The following is a 17,464-nucleotide window of genomic DNA, read 5'->3' on the forward strand; positions in this document are numbered from 1 at the left end:
TGTATATCTGCCTTACCAATAAAATAAATATTTTAAAAAATCATTTCTTATGACGCCTTTGCCAGGGGTATGGCCTATTTGTTACCCACAAAAACTGGACACATATCCTAACCTCAAATGTACAACATGAAGTATAGCACTCTTTAGAAATGACACGGCTAACAGCTCATCTCTGAAAACGTGGATGGCTCTGAAAAGAGCCTTTGGTTTGAAAACAAAACAAAAAAACCTTTACAGATCTTAGACTTTACTTTCCCTTGGCCTTGTGGTGGCTCTCGGTCTTCTTGGGCAGCAGCACGGCCTGGATGTTGGGCAGAACACCACCCTGGGCAATAGTGACCTTGCCCAGCAGCTTGTTGAGCTCCTCGTCGTTGCGGATGGCCAGCTGCAGGTGGCGCGGGATGATGCGCGTCTTCTTGTTGTCGCGCGCCGCGTTGCCCGCCAGCTCCAGGATCTCAGCCGTCAGGTACTCGAGCACGGCAGCCAGGTACACGGGAGCGCCCGCGCCGACGCGCTCGGCGTAGTTGCCCTTGCGCAGCAGCCGGTGCACGCGGCCCACGGGGAACTGCAGCCCGGCCCGGGAGGACCGAGTCTTGGCCTTGGCGCGAGCCTTGCCACCCTGCTTGCCGCGTCCAGACATGGCGATGGCTCTGAGGTTCAGCTAAACCCAAGATGCCCAGCACCCGGCAGCTGCACAGTTATACTCTGCTCTGGTTTCGTAAAGTAGCCTATGGCAGCGTCCGGATGCCACGTCCAGCCAATCACAACGCAGCTGTGAGAACAGGCTGCCTCTAGTTTGCATAGGACGTCTGCCGCCGTAGGGCGGTCCTGTCTGAGGCGAGGATACTGATAGAGCCAATGGGAGCTCAGCATCCCGTCGTAGCCTATCAGCAGGCAGCGAAGCCAGCAAGCCAATGAAAACCCAGACATCTACAATCCTCATTTGCATGTTCAGCGCAGAAATAGGCTGGTGGCGCACGGGCCTCCGCACTCTGACTTCTTCTCGTGGAGGACAGATTTGAGTCTTGCAGCCACGATGCCTGAGCCAGCCAAGTCCGCTCCTGCCCCGAAGAAGGGCTCCAAGAAGGCGGTGACCAAGGCGCAGAAGAAGGACGGCAAGAAGCGCAAGCGCAGCCGCAAGGAGAGCTACTCGGTCTACGTGTACAAGGTGCTGAAGCAGGTGCACCCGGACACGGGCATCTCGTCCAAGGCCATGGGCATCATGAACTCGTTCGTCAACGACATCTTCGAGCGCATCGCGGGCGAGGCGTCGCGCCTGGCGCACTACAACAAGCGCTCGACCATCACGTCGCGGGAGATCCAGACGGCCGTGCGCCTGCTGCTGCCCGGCGAGCTGGCCAAGCACGCCGTGTCCGAGGGCACCAAGGCCGTCACCAAGTACACCAGCTCCAAGTAGACGCGTGCTTGGGCACAATTCACCCCAAAGGCTCTTTTCAGAGCCACCTACACAGCCTATGAAAGATCTGTGACATTGGTGTTTATGCATACTGATTATAGGTAACTAACTGGCCACAGTTACTCCTTTTTACTGCTTTGGGGAGATACAGCATTCTGTCCCCAACCTGGTTCTGGTTACAAAAACTCCCTTCAGTAACAATGTGCCAGTGTTACTATACTTGAATTTAACACAATTGCTATCTGGTGAGCCATAATGTTTTGGACTCTTGCTCCTCTGTACTGTACCTGCATTGCTAGATTACTAAATTTCGTTTTGCTTTTAGCACAGAAGGGTATCATTACAAGGAATTACTGTCTAGTCATCTTTGTCACTTTTTATCGTGCAATCCCTTACTACCTTCAGGATGGCCCCAGTATTTAGGTTTGAACTTATTTACACAAAAACACAACTGATGATGTGAAGGAGATTTCTAGTTTGTTTACTTTATCAGCTGTGATGTGCTTTTTCTTGGTTTTCTCATTGGTATTGTACGTGCCTCCGCAGCAGATGACAGCGTGCTTTAACTGACTCAATTTTGGATTGCTGCATATGCAGCAAATTCCCTATGCCTGCGATAATAAAGGCGTCATTTAATATCTTGTATATCGTTGTCGGATTCACTGTAGAAGTGGACATGGACTCTCGGCCAAAAAAAAAAAAAAAAGGTGGAGTCACAAGAAAATTTTAAAAACCTTTTTCCAGGTGTTAAAACTTACAAAAGCCTCTGCAAAACTCTTCCCAGAAAAACCACGGCTCCAGCTAACTGAAAACGCCAGAACACGCCACCTTGTTTTCGGCGTATCAGATTGGTAGCACTCGCATGCCTCATTTGCATGTGCGTCACAAGCTGGAGTTTGCCTCATTTGCATGAGCGGACCTGAATGAGAAGGACTTCAGATTTTTTATTATTCTTCTTGAAGTGTAAAAGCTGGGCCACATAGATAACTGGGTCCCCTTGAGCCAGTGTCCAGTCTTCTCTGCTTCTGAAAAGATTGCAACACTTGCACTTGCCTCCCCACTTTTTCATTTCTATACCATCTGAGGAAACATCCTTGACCCCATCCCAGGGTCAGCATAACAATGACTACTAGAAATACTGGGTTCAAAGATGAGTGGATAATAATGTATTCTTGTTTGTAGCACATAGATGATTATCTTACTGTGTTATACACATAATCACAAGACCCAAATCCCAGAAGAATCACAGGCAAAATATTCACCAGCACTTCTGTATTCATTTGGGTGAAATCATTAACTGCTTGGAAGGGAATCAGCTCCAGATATTCCCAGGAGTGTTGCCAAGAACAAAAATACTTTGTTCAACTCTTCCGGTCCTATGCTAAGGAAAAGGGATGATTTACTTAACTGATAACTGAGCCTTACCAGGGACTATGTGTACTAGGGTTTTTTGTGGGTTTTTTTTTTTTTTTTATATGTAAAAATGAATAGGATAATGTTAAAATATAGCTCATGAATAAGGAAGCTAAAACATAAAAGGAACCAAGCATTAAAGGGCAAAAGGGCAAGAATTATTTGTGAACTACCTGGTGAGTCACATGAAGCTGAACATATGTTCCCCCAAAATTCAAATGGGATAGGCAAGCAAAATAGTATGTAATAGCATGGGCCAGAAAAATGCAAAGTCTTATCAAGACCAGAAAGACAAAAACATTCAGGGCCAGGGTTGCCTCTAGTGGGACAACTGGAGGATGAGCTTAGGTCAAAGCAGTTCTTGTTCATATCTATGATGATAGCTCATTTGCCATTGGACTCACATATGGTTCTCCTGTTATCTATCCTTCATAACTGACCCATGATTTAGAATATTTTTATTTGCTTATACTCAATTAAAAAACAATGCATAAATCTATTAATGAAAAAGTTACTTCACCTCCCTCACAAACATAACATCCATAAGCAATTAAATGGTGCTTGTATTAAAATTTTCATCACTCTTCACCTCCCAGAATTCTGTAAATATCCAGAAAAGACAGGTAGCGCTCTTTGCAAAATTGTTGCCAATATGCAAGACTTACTCATTTTGTATGGCTCCTTCGTGTATTATTTTCCTTTCCTGCCAGGAGAAGGAACCTCCCACATGCATTGAAATGCTTCATTTTTGTCAACGGTAAATTCATTTAGACTTATGCTACTTATTCATTAATCCATTCACTTGTTTAGATGAATTCAATATAAATAACTTAAAAACAAAATAGTCAGTGCAGCCATGGATTATGTAAAAGAATTAATCCGTAATCAGAACCAGAGGCAGGAAAAACATACTGCATGGGCCCTGTGCTCGTGTGTAACGCAGATTCTTTCACTAGCCCACAGGGCCTCCAAAACCAGCACCAAGCCACTGTCCAAGTACCAAAGACCAGTCCCGTTACTGCCACTAATACCCCCCTGTGACATTGTAGTTGATATTGCATTCTTGCATCACTTTTCATAGAATATGTTCTAACTGCAAGCTGACTGCCACCTCTCCAAGGACAAGTAGTGGGAATTTGCAGTGCTGAGCAGCCTGGCCACAAACAGACAGTCTCACTGAGGGGATAAAATTGCAATACAAACCTACAGGCGCTAAGCAAGGACTACCTATGGAGATGTGGAAGCTGAATGTTTTACATGGAAAGAACCAGATAGACCATCCCCTTGGAGACTCAGAAAAAAATTTCAAAGAGTTTGTACAGCTGGGTTGGGAAGAATAAAAGGCTGCAAAGTGAAAGTGACCAGATCAAGAAAGCAGGACCTTGTAAGCCACTCAAAGGACTTGGGCCTTTTACTCTGGGAGATGTCAGAGCACTGTTCCATCTGCTTGGCCCCTGACTGCATCCCATTCACCTGCTGTGTAAAAAGCAAGCCAGGCAGAAGCAGGTGGGAGAGGAGGATGCTGAGCAGGACAGCAGTGGGGAAGACTGCGTTCTGACATTGGTGCTAACAGGACTCACTAATAGGTAGAGGGTGAAAGTTGAGGGGTGGGATGGAAAAAAAAAATGACTCCAAAGGGAAGAGTAAAATCACCAGTCACCATTTTCAAGAAGAGAAACTGGTTTTGTGAGAAGTGATGGCAGAAATTCTGTGTGAGACCTGTTTAAGTCAGAAGTGAAAGTAATTCAGACCCTCAAGCAGAGACTTGCGCCAAGGAGCAGCGCCTCTGACTCTGCAGTTCAAAGCCTGTGGTTTAGGTTTCCACACAACTACAGTATCTCCACAGCTATAAGAAAACATGAGTTTAACAGTATCACCTGTTCATGTTCAAGTCTACCTTCTCAGATCTGGAGCTAGTAAGGTGCACAGAAAGACCAAACTGTTACAAGATTCATCAGCTGAGGTGCCTGAGAACTTTCTGGAATTGCATTAAAATATGTGGAAGAGTGAGTGATTGTCAGGAAGGCTCAAACTTCAACAAAAATCAATTATCTGACTAAGAATTCCAATGTCATGACCCATTTGCTTAGTAAGGACATTTTTGCACAATTCTGAATTAGGAATAATACCCGTTCTGATTCTAAGGATTATAGACGAAATGAATGACTAGAAAAAGCACTGCTAAACCAACAGCCATCAATTCACATGCCACATTTCTTATTCCCCTGACCTAGCATCCAGTCGGCACACTGCCTCTCTTCATTATCAGCCTTCCTTTCTAAGATATCTCACCTGATAGTGTTGTTAGTCTCCTGACAGTTTTACTCTGACAATTGGTAACATTGTTAAGATCCCAGACCTGTTCCCTGATACAGTTTCCTACATCCAACTGACTAGCCCTTAAACATGTTAGAGACATCTCAAACTCCCTGGTACCCAAGGCTTGCTCCTTATTAGCTCCGGACCTTGCTCCTTCCCTGTTCCTCCCACACTTTAGCAATTGGTATGTACGTGGGTTCCATGTCATCCAAATCATTCGTGAATATTCTCCATTTCCTACCCTTACTAGCTCAGAAAACCATCAACTCTTCTTTGAAAATACACACAAAATCCACAGGCTAAATTAACACAAGGATCAATAGCTCTCAGATCTCTGGCCTCCTAAATGGTTTCGCTGCTCCTGCTGTCCATGCTCCATCATTCAGAGAAGAAGGATGTTTTCAAATTTACATCAGCTCTGGTCAGGCTTCTGCTCTGAACCCTTCGGTCATTCCCACCCACTCAAAGCTAAACCCATGTCCATATTCTGGCTGCAAGGCCTCAGAACAACCTACACCTGTCCTTGAACCCCAATCTCCAGGTCTTTCCTATTTGGTCTTCCGTTTGGACTATTCCTCCAGATCTTTCCCAACCGTCACTTCATCAATAAAGCTTTCCATGGTCCTATCATCTCCTCTTCCCCCTTTCCACCTTCACCTTAAAGCCTACTCCTGCTTGTCGGGGGACCTTAAAGAGCTCACGCCACCTAACACAGATATTACTTATTTACAATTACTCCACGCTCCGTTTATACACTGATATAAAAATATTGCCCTGTTTAATTTCATTCATTGCTGTTGTTACCGAAGATTCAGGTCCTTGTCAACAATGTCCAGTAAGAACAACCAGTACAAGATTAGAGGATACAGACTTAAATCAGTAGATGAGGCACCAGGCAGCCAGTGTTCTTCCGAATGAGCGTGGCTCGGGGGTTTTTACAAGCTACAAAGGCGCTGAGTTCTCGCCTGTAATGAGAAGTGGAGAGCATTGTTTCCAGGGTCGCCGCCCTGACGCCAATTTGTCTCAAGTCTTGGCAATGCATCCCACTTCTGCCATTAAGACATATGGCTGTTCGTTTGAGCCCGCGAAGGATAACAGATGTACGGGATACCGGTGCCCCCGCGCGGCAGCCTGCAACAGAACCCGTCTTCTGTCTGGAATAGCATGAGGAAGAAAACGAGGGTGATCCTCCATGCTTAACGAGGCGCTGTTCTACCGAAACAGCAAGCTGCCAAGCACAGTTCGTCTGGATTTGTACTGAGAAATCCCTAATTATCTCTAACTTGGCACTAAGTTAACACGAAAGTTTGAAGTGGCTTATCTGTACTGTGCACCTGGTTAAAACCACGGTCTTCAGACACCTGCGCAGTCTAGTTTTTGCAGAATGAGTACAAATTGATGCTACCATGGCGTTAAATGCGGATTACATACCTAATTCAATAATCACCGCTTAAACAACAGCTGCCTTCTAATAGCCTGAAATAACCTGACTCCCTGCTATTTCCGTAACAAAGTACATAATAACTGACACGGTATAGAAACCAGATTGCGACGCGCGTGCTGTTCCCTCCCCGAGCACCCAGATACTGAGCTATGGCGGCGGGAACCAACCAGCTCCTACCGTCCCTCATACCGCTTTGTTCCCTGTTCCCGCCATTTTGAGGGCTGCAATATTGCGGAACCGTCTCACATGTCAGGCTGCTTACCAAAAATTTAACAGGAAAACGGGGAAAATCATCCTGCAGTTACGACAGTAAAGCATACATCGCAGGAATGCGACACAAATCAGTTTCACGAAAAGCTTAAAACCCAACCAAAAAAAAAAAACCACAACTGCCGCAAAAACGCCATTGCCGCAAAAACGAAAAAACGTGTTAGCTCTTTTTCATGAAAACGTGGGCGGCCCTGAAAAGGGCCTTTGGTTGAGAGTTCGGGGTTGCAGGAGCAGCTCAGCCGCCGAAGCCGTAGAGGGTGCGTCCCTGGCGCTTGAGCGCGTAGACCACGTCCATGGCGGTGACGGTCTTGCGCTTGGCGTGCTCGGTGTAGGTGACGGCGTCGCGGATGACGTTCTCCAGGAAGACCTTGAGCACGCCGCGGGTCTCCTCGTAGATGAGGCCCGAGATGCGCTTGACGCCGCCGCGGCGCGCCAGGCGGCGGATGGCGGGCTTGGTGATGCCCTGGATGTTGTCGCGCAGCACCTTGCGGTGGCGCTTGGCGCCGCCTTTGCCAAGGCCTTTGCCTCCCTTGCCGCGACCAGACATGCTTGCTACTACCGAGTGCAAACAGCAAGTAGCTAACGAACACAGAACATCCCTTTATATGCCGGGATTGCGGACCTGATTGAGAACAGGCTGCGTGCACTGGCTCCGCCCTTCTGGCTGCAGTTCCCGCCCCTCGCGCCAGCGCGATGACGTCACAATGCGCTGATTTGGCGCGCTCTCAATGGATTGGGCTGCGGCCTAAACTGCTCTTTTCCCACCTGAGAGTGTTTTAGGGCGTCCTGACAGGGTCGGAAGGTTCACGGTTTTTAGCGATTGTCATTTACCGTCTGGGACGTTTGCGGCAGACGGCACGGGAACCCCGGCTCCCACGCCCGGAAGCAGCGGCCTCGCTGCCGCGCTCGGTCCCGGACGTGGCGGCTCCGGCAGATGGGAGCTCCGCAGAGGAGTTGCAAACTCCAGGTCTTTCACCCAGCAGCCTTACATGAAGGACTTTGCGAACACAGATAACTGTTGTGATTTCACCCCCTACTGATGATCGGGACGCGTTCCTATCTCCACTTCCGAACCCATTTACTAAGCCCTGGAAACCTCGTGTCACTATCCAGCCGCCCGTTATCTGCGCCCAAAGACTTACCAGTGTGTTGGTGTTTAGGTCTCTATCACCAATATTTGGATTAAAAACATATTATCTGCAGACGTTGTTAACAAAGGTATTGAAGCGGTGAGCGGCCGTGAAGCAGAGTGGCGCAGCGGAAGCGTGCTGGGCCCATAACCCAGAGGTCGATGGATCGAAACCATCCTCTGCTATCAGCTGTTTTTACTACTGCATTTTTTTTCTGTTTTAAAACAGGAAGTTTAATTACCAAATAAAACAAGAAAACGAACTCTCCGTGCTTGTAGAAAACTTCTCAAGTTAAAAAAAAAAGACGCCCTGAATAGTAATATTTAAATTCTGCTATGTCAGTAGGTAAGCCTATTGTCTGTCGCTAGTATCCCTAATTATATATGCCCTCCCTACTTTCCAGATTTTTGCTGGTTTCTAAGGTGGTCGTGTTACTTGCCAAGCAGTTACATCCGTTCTGCATTGTCCTAAGAAACTGGGGAAAGGTGAAAGCCAAAGGTGGCCACTGTGGAGGCAGCGTGGGAGGACCCTTACTTCCCTCTACCGCGGAAGCAGTCCTTGCCAGGTGGTCAGGGGATGGCCTAGGTATCCACTGGAGCTTCCTCGCTAAGGTCTTTCCAAACCACAGGTCTTCATTTTGGAAATGAAAGAGTAGTTTGTGGCAAAACTTTCAATATCTAGGATCTCAATAGCATCCAAGATAAAACCGTGGCAGCTAAAGGCCCTTAACCTGCAAAATGTCAGTTAGAACCTGTGTGCTGATGGTTTCCTATTTTTCTTAGAAAAGGCCGCCATTCCAATAAATATCAGATCCTGTACTGAGCTTCAAAAAGAAACGTTATGTAGCCTACAGTCTATAGATGCTTTTTGTCTGTGAGGAAACGCAATACTCCGTGAAAAGGATTATATGATCAACCCAGTGGGAGCAAGGAAAATGGATGGTCTTAGTTCCATGACTCAACCTATAACTGAGGGTCAATTATAGCAAAAGACACAATTCAGGAAAACCAAGGCAGGTGACAGCTGCAGGAGCCTTTCCTTTCCCGTCCTGACACACAACTCTGTTGACAGCGGGCACATGTGTAGGCTCTGCTTGCCTATAAAGTCTGCCTGAGTATTGGAATCCAGGTTGTTACAGGGAGACGGTCACTTACCCGGACATAAAGTGCACATTGACAATTTTTATGTTTTCCATATGCTGACAGCCTGGTTCGTAGAAAACTACCACTACCAGTATATACTGTCATTACCCAGCATTCCGTAGACACGGGAGTATTTTGGTTTTCAGTATGTGGGCAGTGTGTGCCATTATGTGTCATCACAATGAAACCCATCTACACGATGAAATGAAAACAGTAAAAAGATTTGCTGCATTCACATTGCCCTGGCAATGGCTAATTCAGGAAGAGTGGGAGGTTTTGTGCCAAACCTGAGGGAGTCTTCCCAGACAGCCAAAAGTGTTCCAGATAAAAGAACTGAATGCAAGGAGGTGTGACTTCCCAGGACTTCTAAGCAGCAAGAACAAGCAATTCAGCGTGATGGGCCTTTAGGGGGCGCTCTGAGGGCCAGGGATGTCAACTCGTCACAAAATCTGGGGTCACAGTACGTAATCAAAGCAAAAGAGGTAGGGAAAGGGCGCCGAGTGAAATCTTAAACACGCTCAAGGTTTTGCTTTTTGTTTTTGTTTTTGTTTTCATCTAATAGGACGTCATTGTCTAATTATGGACCATTTTAAAAGGCAAACTTCTGGAATTTTCACATGTTGGAGACCTTGATTGCTTTTTCTGGAAAGTTCCCTCCTAAATTAGAAGAGGTAGGGGTTGGACAATGCATATTTCTGGAGTCTGGTCACTCCATACTGGTCATCCTCACTTGGATGCTGAAGACAGGATTGAACCCTTGACGTGTCTCAATGGATCCTAGCACCCCAAACATACTTCCCCCTCAAAATACTCCTCCTGCAGGCCTCCCTCGGTGCACAGGAACTGTTGTTACAACAGACCAGAACTGGAGAGGCATACCACTTCTCTCTCACCCTCACCCAATTACCAGATACTCAGACCATACAAAATTCAACTATTTCTCACCCTTCCAACATCTGGTCAAGATTACATGTCACCACAGTATAGCCATAGTCTTTAACCAAACTCCATCCAACCAGAAAAGAATGGGAAGTCCATTTTCAGATTATTTTGCAGGGTACAAAGAAAATCTTGATAAATAATCCTCGTGGTGAAGAGGGTTACAGAACTCAAGAAAATATGAAAATAAGCAATTCCTCGCTTCTTGTTGAACTCCACCATTTGCCAGATGTCATTCCATGGAGAGGGAAAGAAAGACTGTGAAAAGCCCCATTTCTGAGCCGCCGACTCTGCTCATTTGCTAATCCGGCCAAGCCTAGGCTCACCAGGGAGTTAGGTGGGTAGGTGCTCCCAGCGCCTGGGGTTCACAAAAAAGAAGAAAATGTGTTTGATGCTGACTGCTGACGTAATCTTCAGACGAGGTTCATGAGCTCACGGAGACTCACTGAATGAAAGACACTACACCAAATCCGACCTTCACTTCCCGGCGCACGGGGAAGCCAAGCACAGCGCAGAGCGCCGCAAATGTCGTGTCTGCGCCACAGAGGGATTCATTGCAACCTTTGCCCTCTCATTACGTGTCTCTCTCATAGAATGAGGACCGTTTGCGGGTGCCTGCGGCCCGAGAACCAGGGAAGGGAACGTGCCCTGGCAGGTGCATTGCGCAGACTCGTCGAGTCCCTGTAAGGGTGCCCGTTGGTGGGCAGCGTGGAAAGAAGTCTTACAAATGTGCATGCAAAAACTTCTCCCTCAAAATACAGAATTTATAAAGCCAGCTTCCCTGTGTTACGAAACAGAAATAACTGTCAACCTCATAATGTCGCTTTGCGGCCCTAAACAGCAAACGAGAGCTGGAGTTTCCGTTTTTCCAACAAAAGGAATGGGCAGCGCCGGGACGCTGGCGCTTTTGCTCTTTATGGTTTATGGGCTGCAGTTTGAGACCAGTCAGATTGCTTCATTTTCAAGAGCTGCAGAAGCTCCCACCCAGCGGTGACCACGTGGCCTAACGGATAAGGCGTCTGACTTCGGATCAGAAGATTGAGGGTTCGAATCCCTTCGTGGTTAGTCTGGTTACATTATCTTTTCCTTTCCTGTTCTGTACAGACCTCAAATCTCCCTCCCTGTTCTATTGGAAAAAAGAAAAAAACCTTCTTGTGAGATCTCCACATGTTCCTCTTAGGTTCTCTAAATCTGGGTTCTGAGAAGAGCGATGAAACCAAGACTGCAGGTCACAAATGAGAGATCCGGCCATCCTGTACTCCCTAGAGTTCCCAGATTCTTTCCTAGTTGTAATCTTTAGTCCCTAGCTGTTGTAAGAGCTTAGAATAACCGCCTGATTCTGCTTCTGTATATTGCTTTCTGCTGAGCAAGAGTAGAGCCATGTTAGAACAAGTATAGAGAAGTCATTTCATGAAACAAGTAAAGTTTTAGTTTCCCAGAAATGAGTCAGACAATTACAGGAATAAAGAAGATGAAGAAGCAAGGCCAACGCAAGAATGTAATGGATAAGAAAGTGACAAGGAATACAGACTGTCAACAATTGAGAAAATATACAAAGTTAAGGGACCCCCGGACTATCTAATCTGAAAGTGAGAAATGCTGACTGTTATGCAGAGTTTATGATTTTGCCCTATAAAAACTGTTCCAAAATGTTTGTGAGGCGCGCAGAGTCCTGGGTGCCTCCAGAGACTCTGTTGCCCATTCGCGAATGCTCAATAAAATCCTCATGCTTATTGCAGCCTCTGCGTTTGACTTGTTTTGCCAATGACGGTGCGGCTCCCCTCCACGGGGTTGGACTCTCCCCGAGTCTAACACTCTGGTACTGCAAGGCCCTGACTGAGAGCTTGTCCCAAATGCATGCTAAGAGTCTCCAGGCCACCTCCCTCTGGGGTTACCACTCCCACTGGAAAGCATGAAAACTAGGACAGGGGCAGGCATGGCTGGACAGAATGGTTGGGTCAAACTAGGCTTCAGTGCCCATTGACATGTATGAGAGCTGAATGGGATGTGGGACAGACTGAACAAGTCTGCTGTACATACTGGTAAGCACGGGAACCAGGACAGGGGGCAGGCCTAATGGGGATTGCAGGTCACTCCAACTAGGCTGCAGTTTCCACTGGCTTGTGTGAGGGTCGAGTGTGTGGTGGGCAGGATCAGGCTGGACCACAACACTCATTAGTTCATGTGGAAGACAGGGCTGGAAACAGAACTGACGCAGCAATTGCAACAACCAGCATGTGCATAAACTGATTGGGGTGCCAGACTATACAATACCCTCTACAGGCATGCACACACAAGAATCAAGTCTTGGATCACCCCAGACGAAGTTTCTTTGGAGATCTCTCCAACTGAACTCCTGATCTCAGAACCCCAACCATGGAGAGAATTGCAGGTTCCATGGTCTGAGCATGAAGTGCATGTGCCAAAGCTAAGCCTTCCCAGAGGCTCAGACAGAGCAGTGGACAGTATATCCAGGTGCACGTGGAGGATATGGCAGTCCATTGAAACCTGCAGAGGACACCTGGTACCACAACAGCGGATGGAGGACAGAACAAATCAATCAATTACCCCAGCCATGTGTTGGCAGTGAAAATCTGGGCAAACGGAGACTATAAAGTGAATTATGTCAGCTAGTGAGAGATTTCATTGTGCTTGGAATGGTGAAACTGGCCGCATCAGAACTATTGAATTATCAAAACCACTTGAGCAGGACCTTCAGAGCAAGCCCACACTGGGGACCTGGAATGGGTGGGAAGCTGGATGGGGCTTCTCCCTTTATCTCCCCCCTTACCCCAGATACAGAAAATAATAATAATACTGTGGAAACAATGGTCTTGCTCACTTTGTAGCCCTTGACCCTTTGTGCCCTAACCAACTGTGTAAAGATTATCAAATAAAATAATTTTAAAAAGAAAAAGTCTCCAGGCCACAGATATAACCAAGAAATGACCAGATCTCATCTCGACCTGCAATTGTTTACAACACACATTCATGTGAAGACTGCTGCCTTTCCTGGGCCTCAAATCACTCCAGCAAGATGCCACTCACCCAGAGAGTGAAGTCCTTGTAGCCATGACCTTGTCACTTTCTACCTGTCCTCCTCTCCTACACAGACAGCTACCTTCAGTACCTTCACTCTGAAGACTGAGCTTCTGCTTTCAGGGTCAAATCACATCCAAAGCCCAGCATGCAGCAAGAGACTTGGGCATGCTCTGAATCACCTCACTGTGTGTTTTGAAGGGAGTGAGGAAGACCATGGGTGTATTCTCCTTGTGTCATCAGGTGCAGGTGATGCAAACAGCAAATGTAAGCAAGTGTTGCAAGTTCGTTGTTACTGTAACTGCAGGCCAGACTGCAATGTGCCCCCCACCCCACCCTTGCTCTCCTGACCCCAGCCACGTGATGCTCTGCACACACTTTCACAGCATGTAATGTACTTCGAGGCCAAGCCACAGGCTGTCCATACGGTATACTCCCTGAGAGTGCTCTCACTGGCACCTTGAGCCCTGACAGGCCCACAGAGCAGAGCCACTCAGTGCAGGGGCGGTGCCTTGTTCCTTGCAGGCCCCCTGCAGGCCTCAGCCTCAGCCCTGTGGGGAGACTGGTGCCTGCGAACGGCTTCAGTCCTCAGTGGAGGCATCCGGACAACTTGCTGTTCCTTCCACGTTCTGGAAAATCCAGCCCTGTTCTTTGGAGCTTCAGCAGAAATCCCCGGACCCTCCCCACGAAGGAAGGTGGTGGTTCTTGAGGTACTAACCCGCTACCTCCTCACCTCCCCACGGGTGACCCTTTCTCTTTCCTTCAGCCTCAGACTTCTCCTTGGTGGTTTGACTCCACCCTCCCCCATCTCTGGTCTCACCCACACATTTGTGTGCTTAAGCATTTATCTTATGTCTGTTCAGTGTTGACAACACCCAAAGCTGGCCGCCAACGGTGCAGCAGCATGGGTGGCCCCCTTGACCCTTATTCTCTGGGAAAGTAAACTGGAGAGAGAGAAGCAGGATGCAACATCGTTCACATGTCCACTGTATCAAACAACCTCTGTTCTCAGCTAGAGAACAAGCAACACACACAGTCTCATGGACTTCCGCTCTGCTCCCTATCATCACAAGATTAATGGATGAACGGGTATTAAACAATCTGGAGCCATTTTTTATACTACAGTTAGCGTTCAAAATCAGATAATGCCTTCAAACACATTTGTTTATACCTTGTGTGTCACGGGCAGTTTCTTATCCAGTCCCAATGCAAGGTTAGAGCTCAGTGGAAAGTTTACATTGTATAAAGCACCGGATATCAAACACAAAGTTCGAGGTTGTTTCCTTTGGTTCTTAGTAAATGCCCCGTCACCTGACTACTTCATTTGCCTCCTCAGTAAAATAATCACCAGAGCGGAGGGATTTTCTAAAGTGAACAGTTTTACGGTTCCTGCAGGTTTTGTAATTCTGGAAAGGTGATTGATGAGGTTGCATGATGTGTATCTAGCAGAAAATGATCCGAGAAGGGAGGAGTCCGCTGGGCTTGGGCGACTTGGGAAGAGCTTGGCTTTGAATTGACTCACCTGTTTACTGCTGGAGGGTTCGTGGTTAGGGAGCAGAGGTACATTTGGTGTGGGTATAGCAAGATTATGCCAGCGGGAGCAGTGACAGTCCCATCCCTCCCCCTCGCCTCCCTCCTACACACTCAGTAAAGAGAGGTTTCCGGTGCTGCGAGACAACGAGCAGAAATCAGAAGGAGGTGCAGTGCGCAAAGAGGAGGGGGTGAGAGGCGGGGCAGGCGAGATACTAAACGGAAGAGACCTGAACCAGCAAACGTGCGCGAGACTTCAGATTTAAAAGAGAAAATGCGGGGATCATGTTCGCGGAAGAGGGAAAGCATGCATTTCTGCAATGTAGAGAGGGAACTAAAACCTTATCTCCCAGTATAGGGAGATGCTGAGACGACGAGGATGGGATTCGAACCCACGCGTGCAGAGCACAATGGATTAGCAGTCCATCGCCTTAACCACTCGGCCACCTCGTCACTCCTGCAGCAAAAGGCTACAGGTGCTGCACTTAAAGAGAGGTCCGTTTTGTTGGTTCTAAATTATCTCCTGTTCTGTTGCTGAAATTGCATTTCCTTTGTGCAAATAATTTTGACTTAAACACCGAAAAAGTAAAGAGGTGATCAGGGGATAGGAGCAGTCATGAAAAAAATAACAAAAATACCCTTCCGAAGAGAAAAATGAAAGAAACATTAGTGAGGAAGATAGGAGTTGACTATTTAGGATTTAAAATTGTCATTTCTATTCGGTCATGTATATTTAACACCATCAAGAAGCCGTATGTTAGATGTGTTCTTCCACCCTTGTTCCTCGTACAGGATTGACAGAGGAATGGCTAACACTCCTGAGACTGATCTTCAGCTCTCCTAGGAAGCTGGGAGAAGATCTGTCGGTCATGGGTGACCTCCAAATTGTGCGTTGTGCTAAATGTGACATCAGAATAGTTGGATTTTATCTTACAGAATCTTTGCGCTATCTGATGGGTGAGTATTTGATTTAAGACATTGAAAAATGACCAAAAAATGAAAATTTAGCTCTGCTGTGTTTTGCTAAAGCAAATGTTGCCTATTTCTATGCCCTACAGTCAGAGACCACCAGGAGTACATCTGCAGTTGGATTGCAATTGTATTTGTTGCCATTCCTACAACTGAACAAAAGCACAACCATAGGAAACCTTGAAGGTATCAGGAAAGAGGTGTTTAGAAAGAGGCAAAGACAAATGAAGCTGATCTGAACGAGGCTGACTTCTCAGTTTGCACACCTTGAAGAAACAAACTGCCACATTAAGGAGGTCTAACTGGCCAGAAATTAAACAAGGAAAGCCTACCAATAACCGTGTGAGTTTGAAAGTGGTTCCTCCCCAACAGAGCCTGAAGATGACTGCACTTACTCCACAGTCAGCTCCTGGAATGCAGAGCAGGGAAAGCACTGACAAAAAGGATTCCGCCAAGCTGAGATATAAACATGCGTTGCTTCATGCCACTGTGTTGGACAATTATACAACAACAGGTAAATAATACATTTAAGAAACTTGATGCTCCAGAAAACACTGGGTCCTGTACCGGGAAGAAACACAATTAAGGTAAATCTATAAAAGGACTGCAAGATCTGAGCTCAAATGCTAATCATTGCACTGCAGAGCCCTTAAATAGAAATCTATCTGCTTCTACTGAAAGACACATATGCAAGGTTGATCCAGATCTTGCATTATTTTTGCAAGGTAACATGACCAAGAGAGTCAAGAATATTAATAAATACCTGGTATTTATTAACAGAACCAAGAGAGAGCTGAATAATGATCCCCCAAAATGGGATGTCCCAAGAAACTCTGACATGGCACCTTATTGGTAAAAAGGACATTACAGGCTACATACCCCAAGAGGGGTAGAGCATCCTGCAGAGCTTGAGTAGGCCCAGTGTAATCGCAAGAGTAGTTCTAAATGGGAGGCAGAGTCAAAAGCAGACAATGTAGCTACAGATGCCACAGGTGAAGCAAGCAAGGAGCCAACAGAATCTGAGAAAGTTGAGATGATGGATTCGTTCCTGAATTCTCCAGAACATCACAGCCCTGTTTAAGCCATTAGCTTCATGATCATTGTTGCGACAGCCATAGGAAACGAATGCAGAGGATGCTAAGACAGCATGGTGATTAAGCAAGATCAGCAGGATGAGGCCTACCTGTTTTTTTCTTGAACAATTTGCAGACTTCAGAGGAGTTCCTGAAGCTCTTGTTTGGCTATGACTGAAAGCACCCGAGAATGTTCTGAACAGTCAACAGATGTTTTGAACCTCACAGCTGGGGTTGCTGGGAGTCCAGGGCGTTAACCTTTGTGCCTCAGGATCTTGGAATGGCATGTGACTGTGATGCTAGACAGATCTAGACTCAAACTGCAACTCACATTTCAGCATACCAGGCTTTCTTATTTAAGGGGCTTACAGCTGCAGTTCTGAAATATATTCCTGCAGCAGATCAAGACAACCTGAGGGAGAATCAAGAAATAAAATGCAGACTGTACAATGACAAATGGAACACACGGGGAACCATCTCCTGAAGTCACAAAGCATGTACGGAAGCAAGGGTTGCTTTCTGTTCTTCCCAGGGACAAAATCAGGATAGTCATCAAAACCAGAACAGGTCCCACCGAGATTTGAACTCGGATCGCTGGATTCAAAGTCCAGAGTGCTAACCATTACACCATGGGGCCCTGCCCAGAGTATTTACTTGGAGTATTAGATCGTAGGAAGAAATTTCCAGAGTTTGGAAATTAAAGGATAATGTTTTGGGTGCCGAGAACTTGCAAGGCATGTAGCTTTTTCATCATATATATATTTCCATAAACATTTTGA

At 46.7% G+C, this 17,464-nt stretch overlaps 3 protein-coding genes, 1 long non-coding RNA gene and 4 other non-coding genes across 8 annotated transcripts; 4 read left to right on the forward strand and 4 right to left on the reverse strand.

Moving 5' to 3' along the window:
- Nucleotides 1-242: 242 nt before the first annotated feature.
- Nucleotides 243-648, reverse strand: LOC121147678 (histone H2A type 1). Its single transcript, XM_040967568.1, has one exon. The coding sequence runs from the start codon at nt 638-640 to the stop codon at nt 248-250; it is 393 nt and encodes a 130-aa protein (XP_040823502.1). The 5' UTR covers nt 641-648; the 3' UTR covers nt 243-247.
- A 350-nt stretch (nt 649-998) lies between these two features.
- LOC121147800 (histone H2B type 1-C/E/F/G/I) lies at nt 999-1,418 on the forward strand. Its single transcript, XM_040967707.1, has one exon. The coding sequence runs from the start codon at nt 1,037-1,039 to the stop codon at nt 1,415-1,417; it is 381 nt and encodes a 126-aa protein (XP_040823641.1). The 5' UTR covers nt 999-1,036; the 3' UTR covers nt 1,418.
- Nucleotides 1,419-7,089: 5,671 nt separating this feature from the next.
- Nucleotides 7,090-7,452, reverse strand: LOC121147799 (histone H4). The gene has a single exon (XM_040967706.1). The coding sequence runs from the start codon at nt 7,408-7,410 to the stop codon at nt 7,099-7,101; it is 312 nt and encodes a 103-aa protein (XP_040823640.1). The 5' UTR covers nt 7,411-7,452; the 3' UTR covers nt 7,090-7,098.
- A 654-nt stretch (nt 7,453-8,106) lies between these two features.
- On the forward strand, nt 8,107-8,178 carry TRNAM-CAU. The gene has a single exon. It is a non-coding gene; the product is annotated as a tRNA-Met (tRNA).
- Nucleotides 8,179-11,066: 2,888 nt separating this feature from the next.
- Nucleotides 11,067-11,139, forward strand: TRNAR-UCG. Its single transcript has one exon. It is a non-coding gene; the product is annotated as a tRNA-Arg (tRNA).
- Nucleotides 11,140-15,014: 3,875 nt separating this feature from the next.
- On the reverse strand, nt 15,015-15,096 carry TRNAS-GCU. Its single transcript has one exon. It is a non-coding gene; the product is annotated as a tRNA-Ser (tRNA).
- Nucleotides 15,097-15,381: 285 nt separating this feature from the next.
- On the forward strand, nt 15,382-15,943 carry LOC121147817. The gene is made up of 2 exons (XR_005882472.1): nt 15,382-15,600; nt 15,702-15,943. It is a non-coding gene; the product is annotated as an uncharacterized LOC121147817 (long non-coding RNA).
- Nucleotides 15,944-17,250: 1,307 nt separating this feature from the next.
- On the reverse strand, nt 17,251-17,322 carry TRNAQ-UUG. The gene has a single exon. It is a non-coding gene; the product is annotated as a tRNA-Gln (tRNA).
- Nucleotides 17,323-17,464: the final 142 nt, after the last annotated feature.

Source organism: Ochotona curzoniae, unplaced genomic scaffold (genome assembly GCF_017591425.1).
Source record: "Ochotona curzoniae isolate NIBS_2020 unplaced genomic scaffold, NIBS_Ocur_1.0 scaffold_461, whole genome shotgun sequence".
Classification (NCBI taxonomy): Eukaryota; Metazoa; Chordata; class Mammalia; order Lagomorpha; family Ochotonidae; genus Ochotona; species Ochotona curzoniae.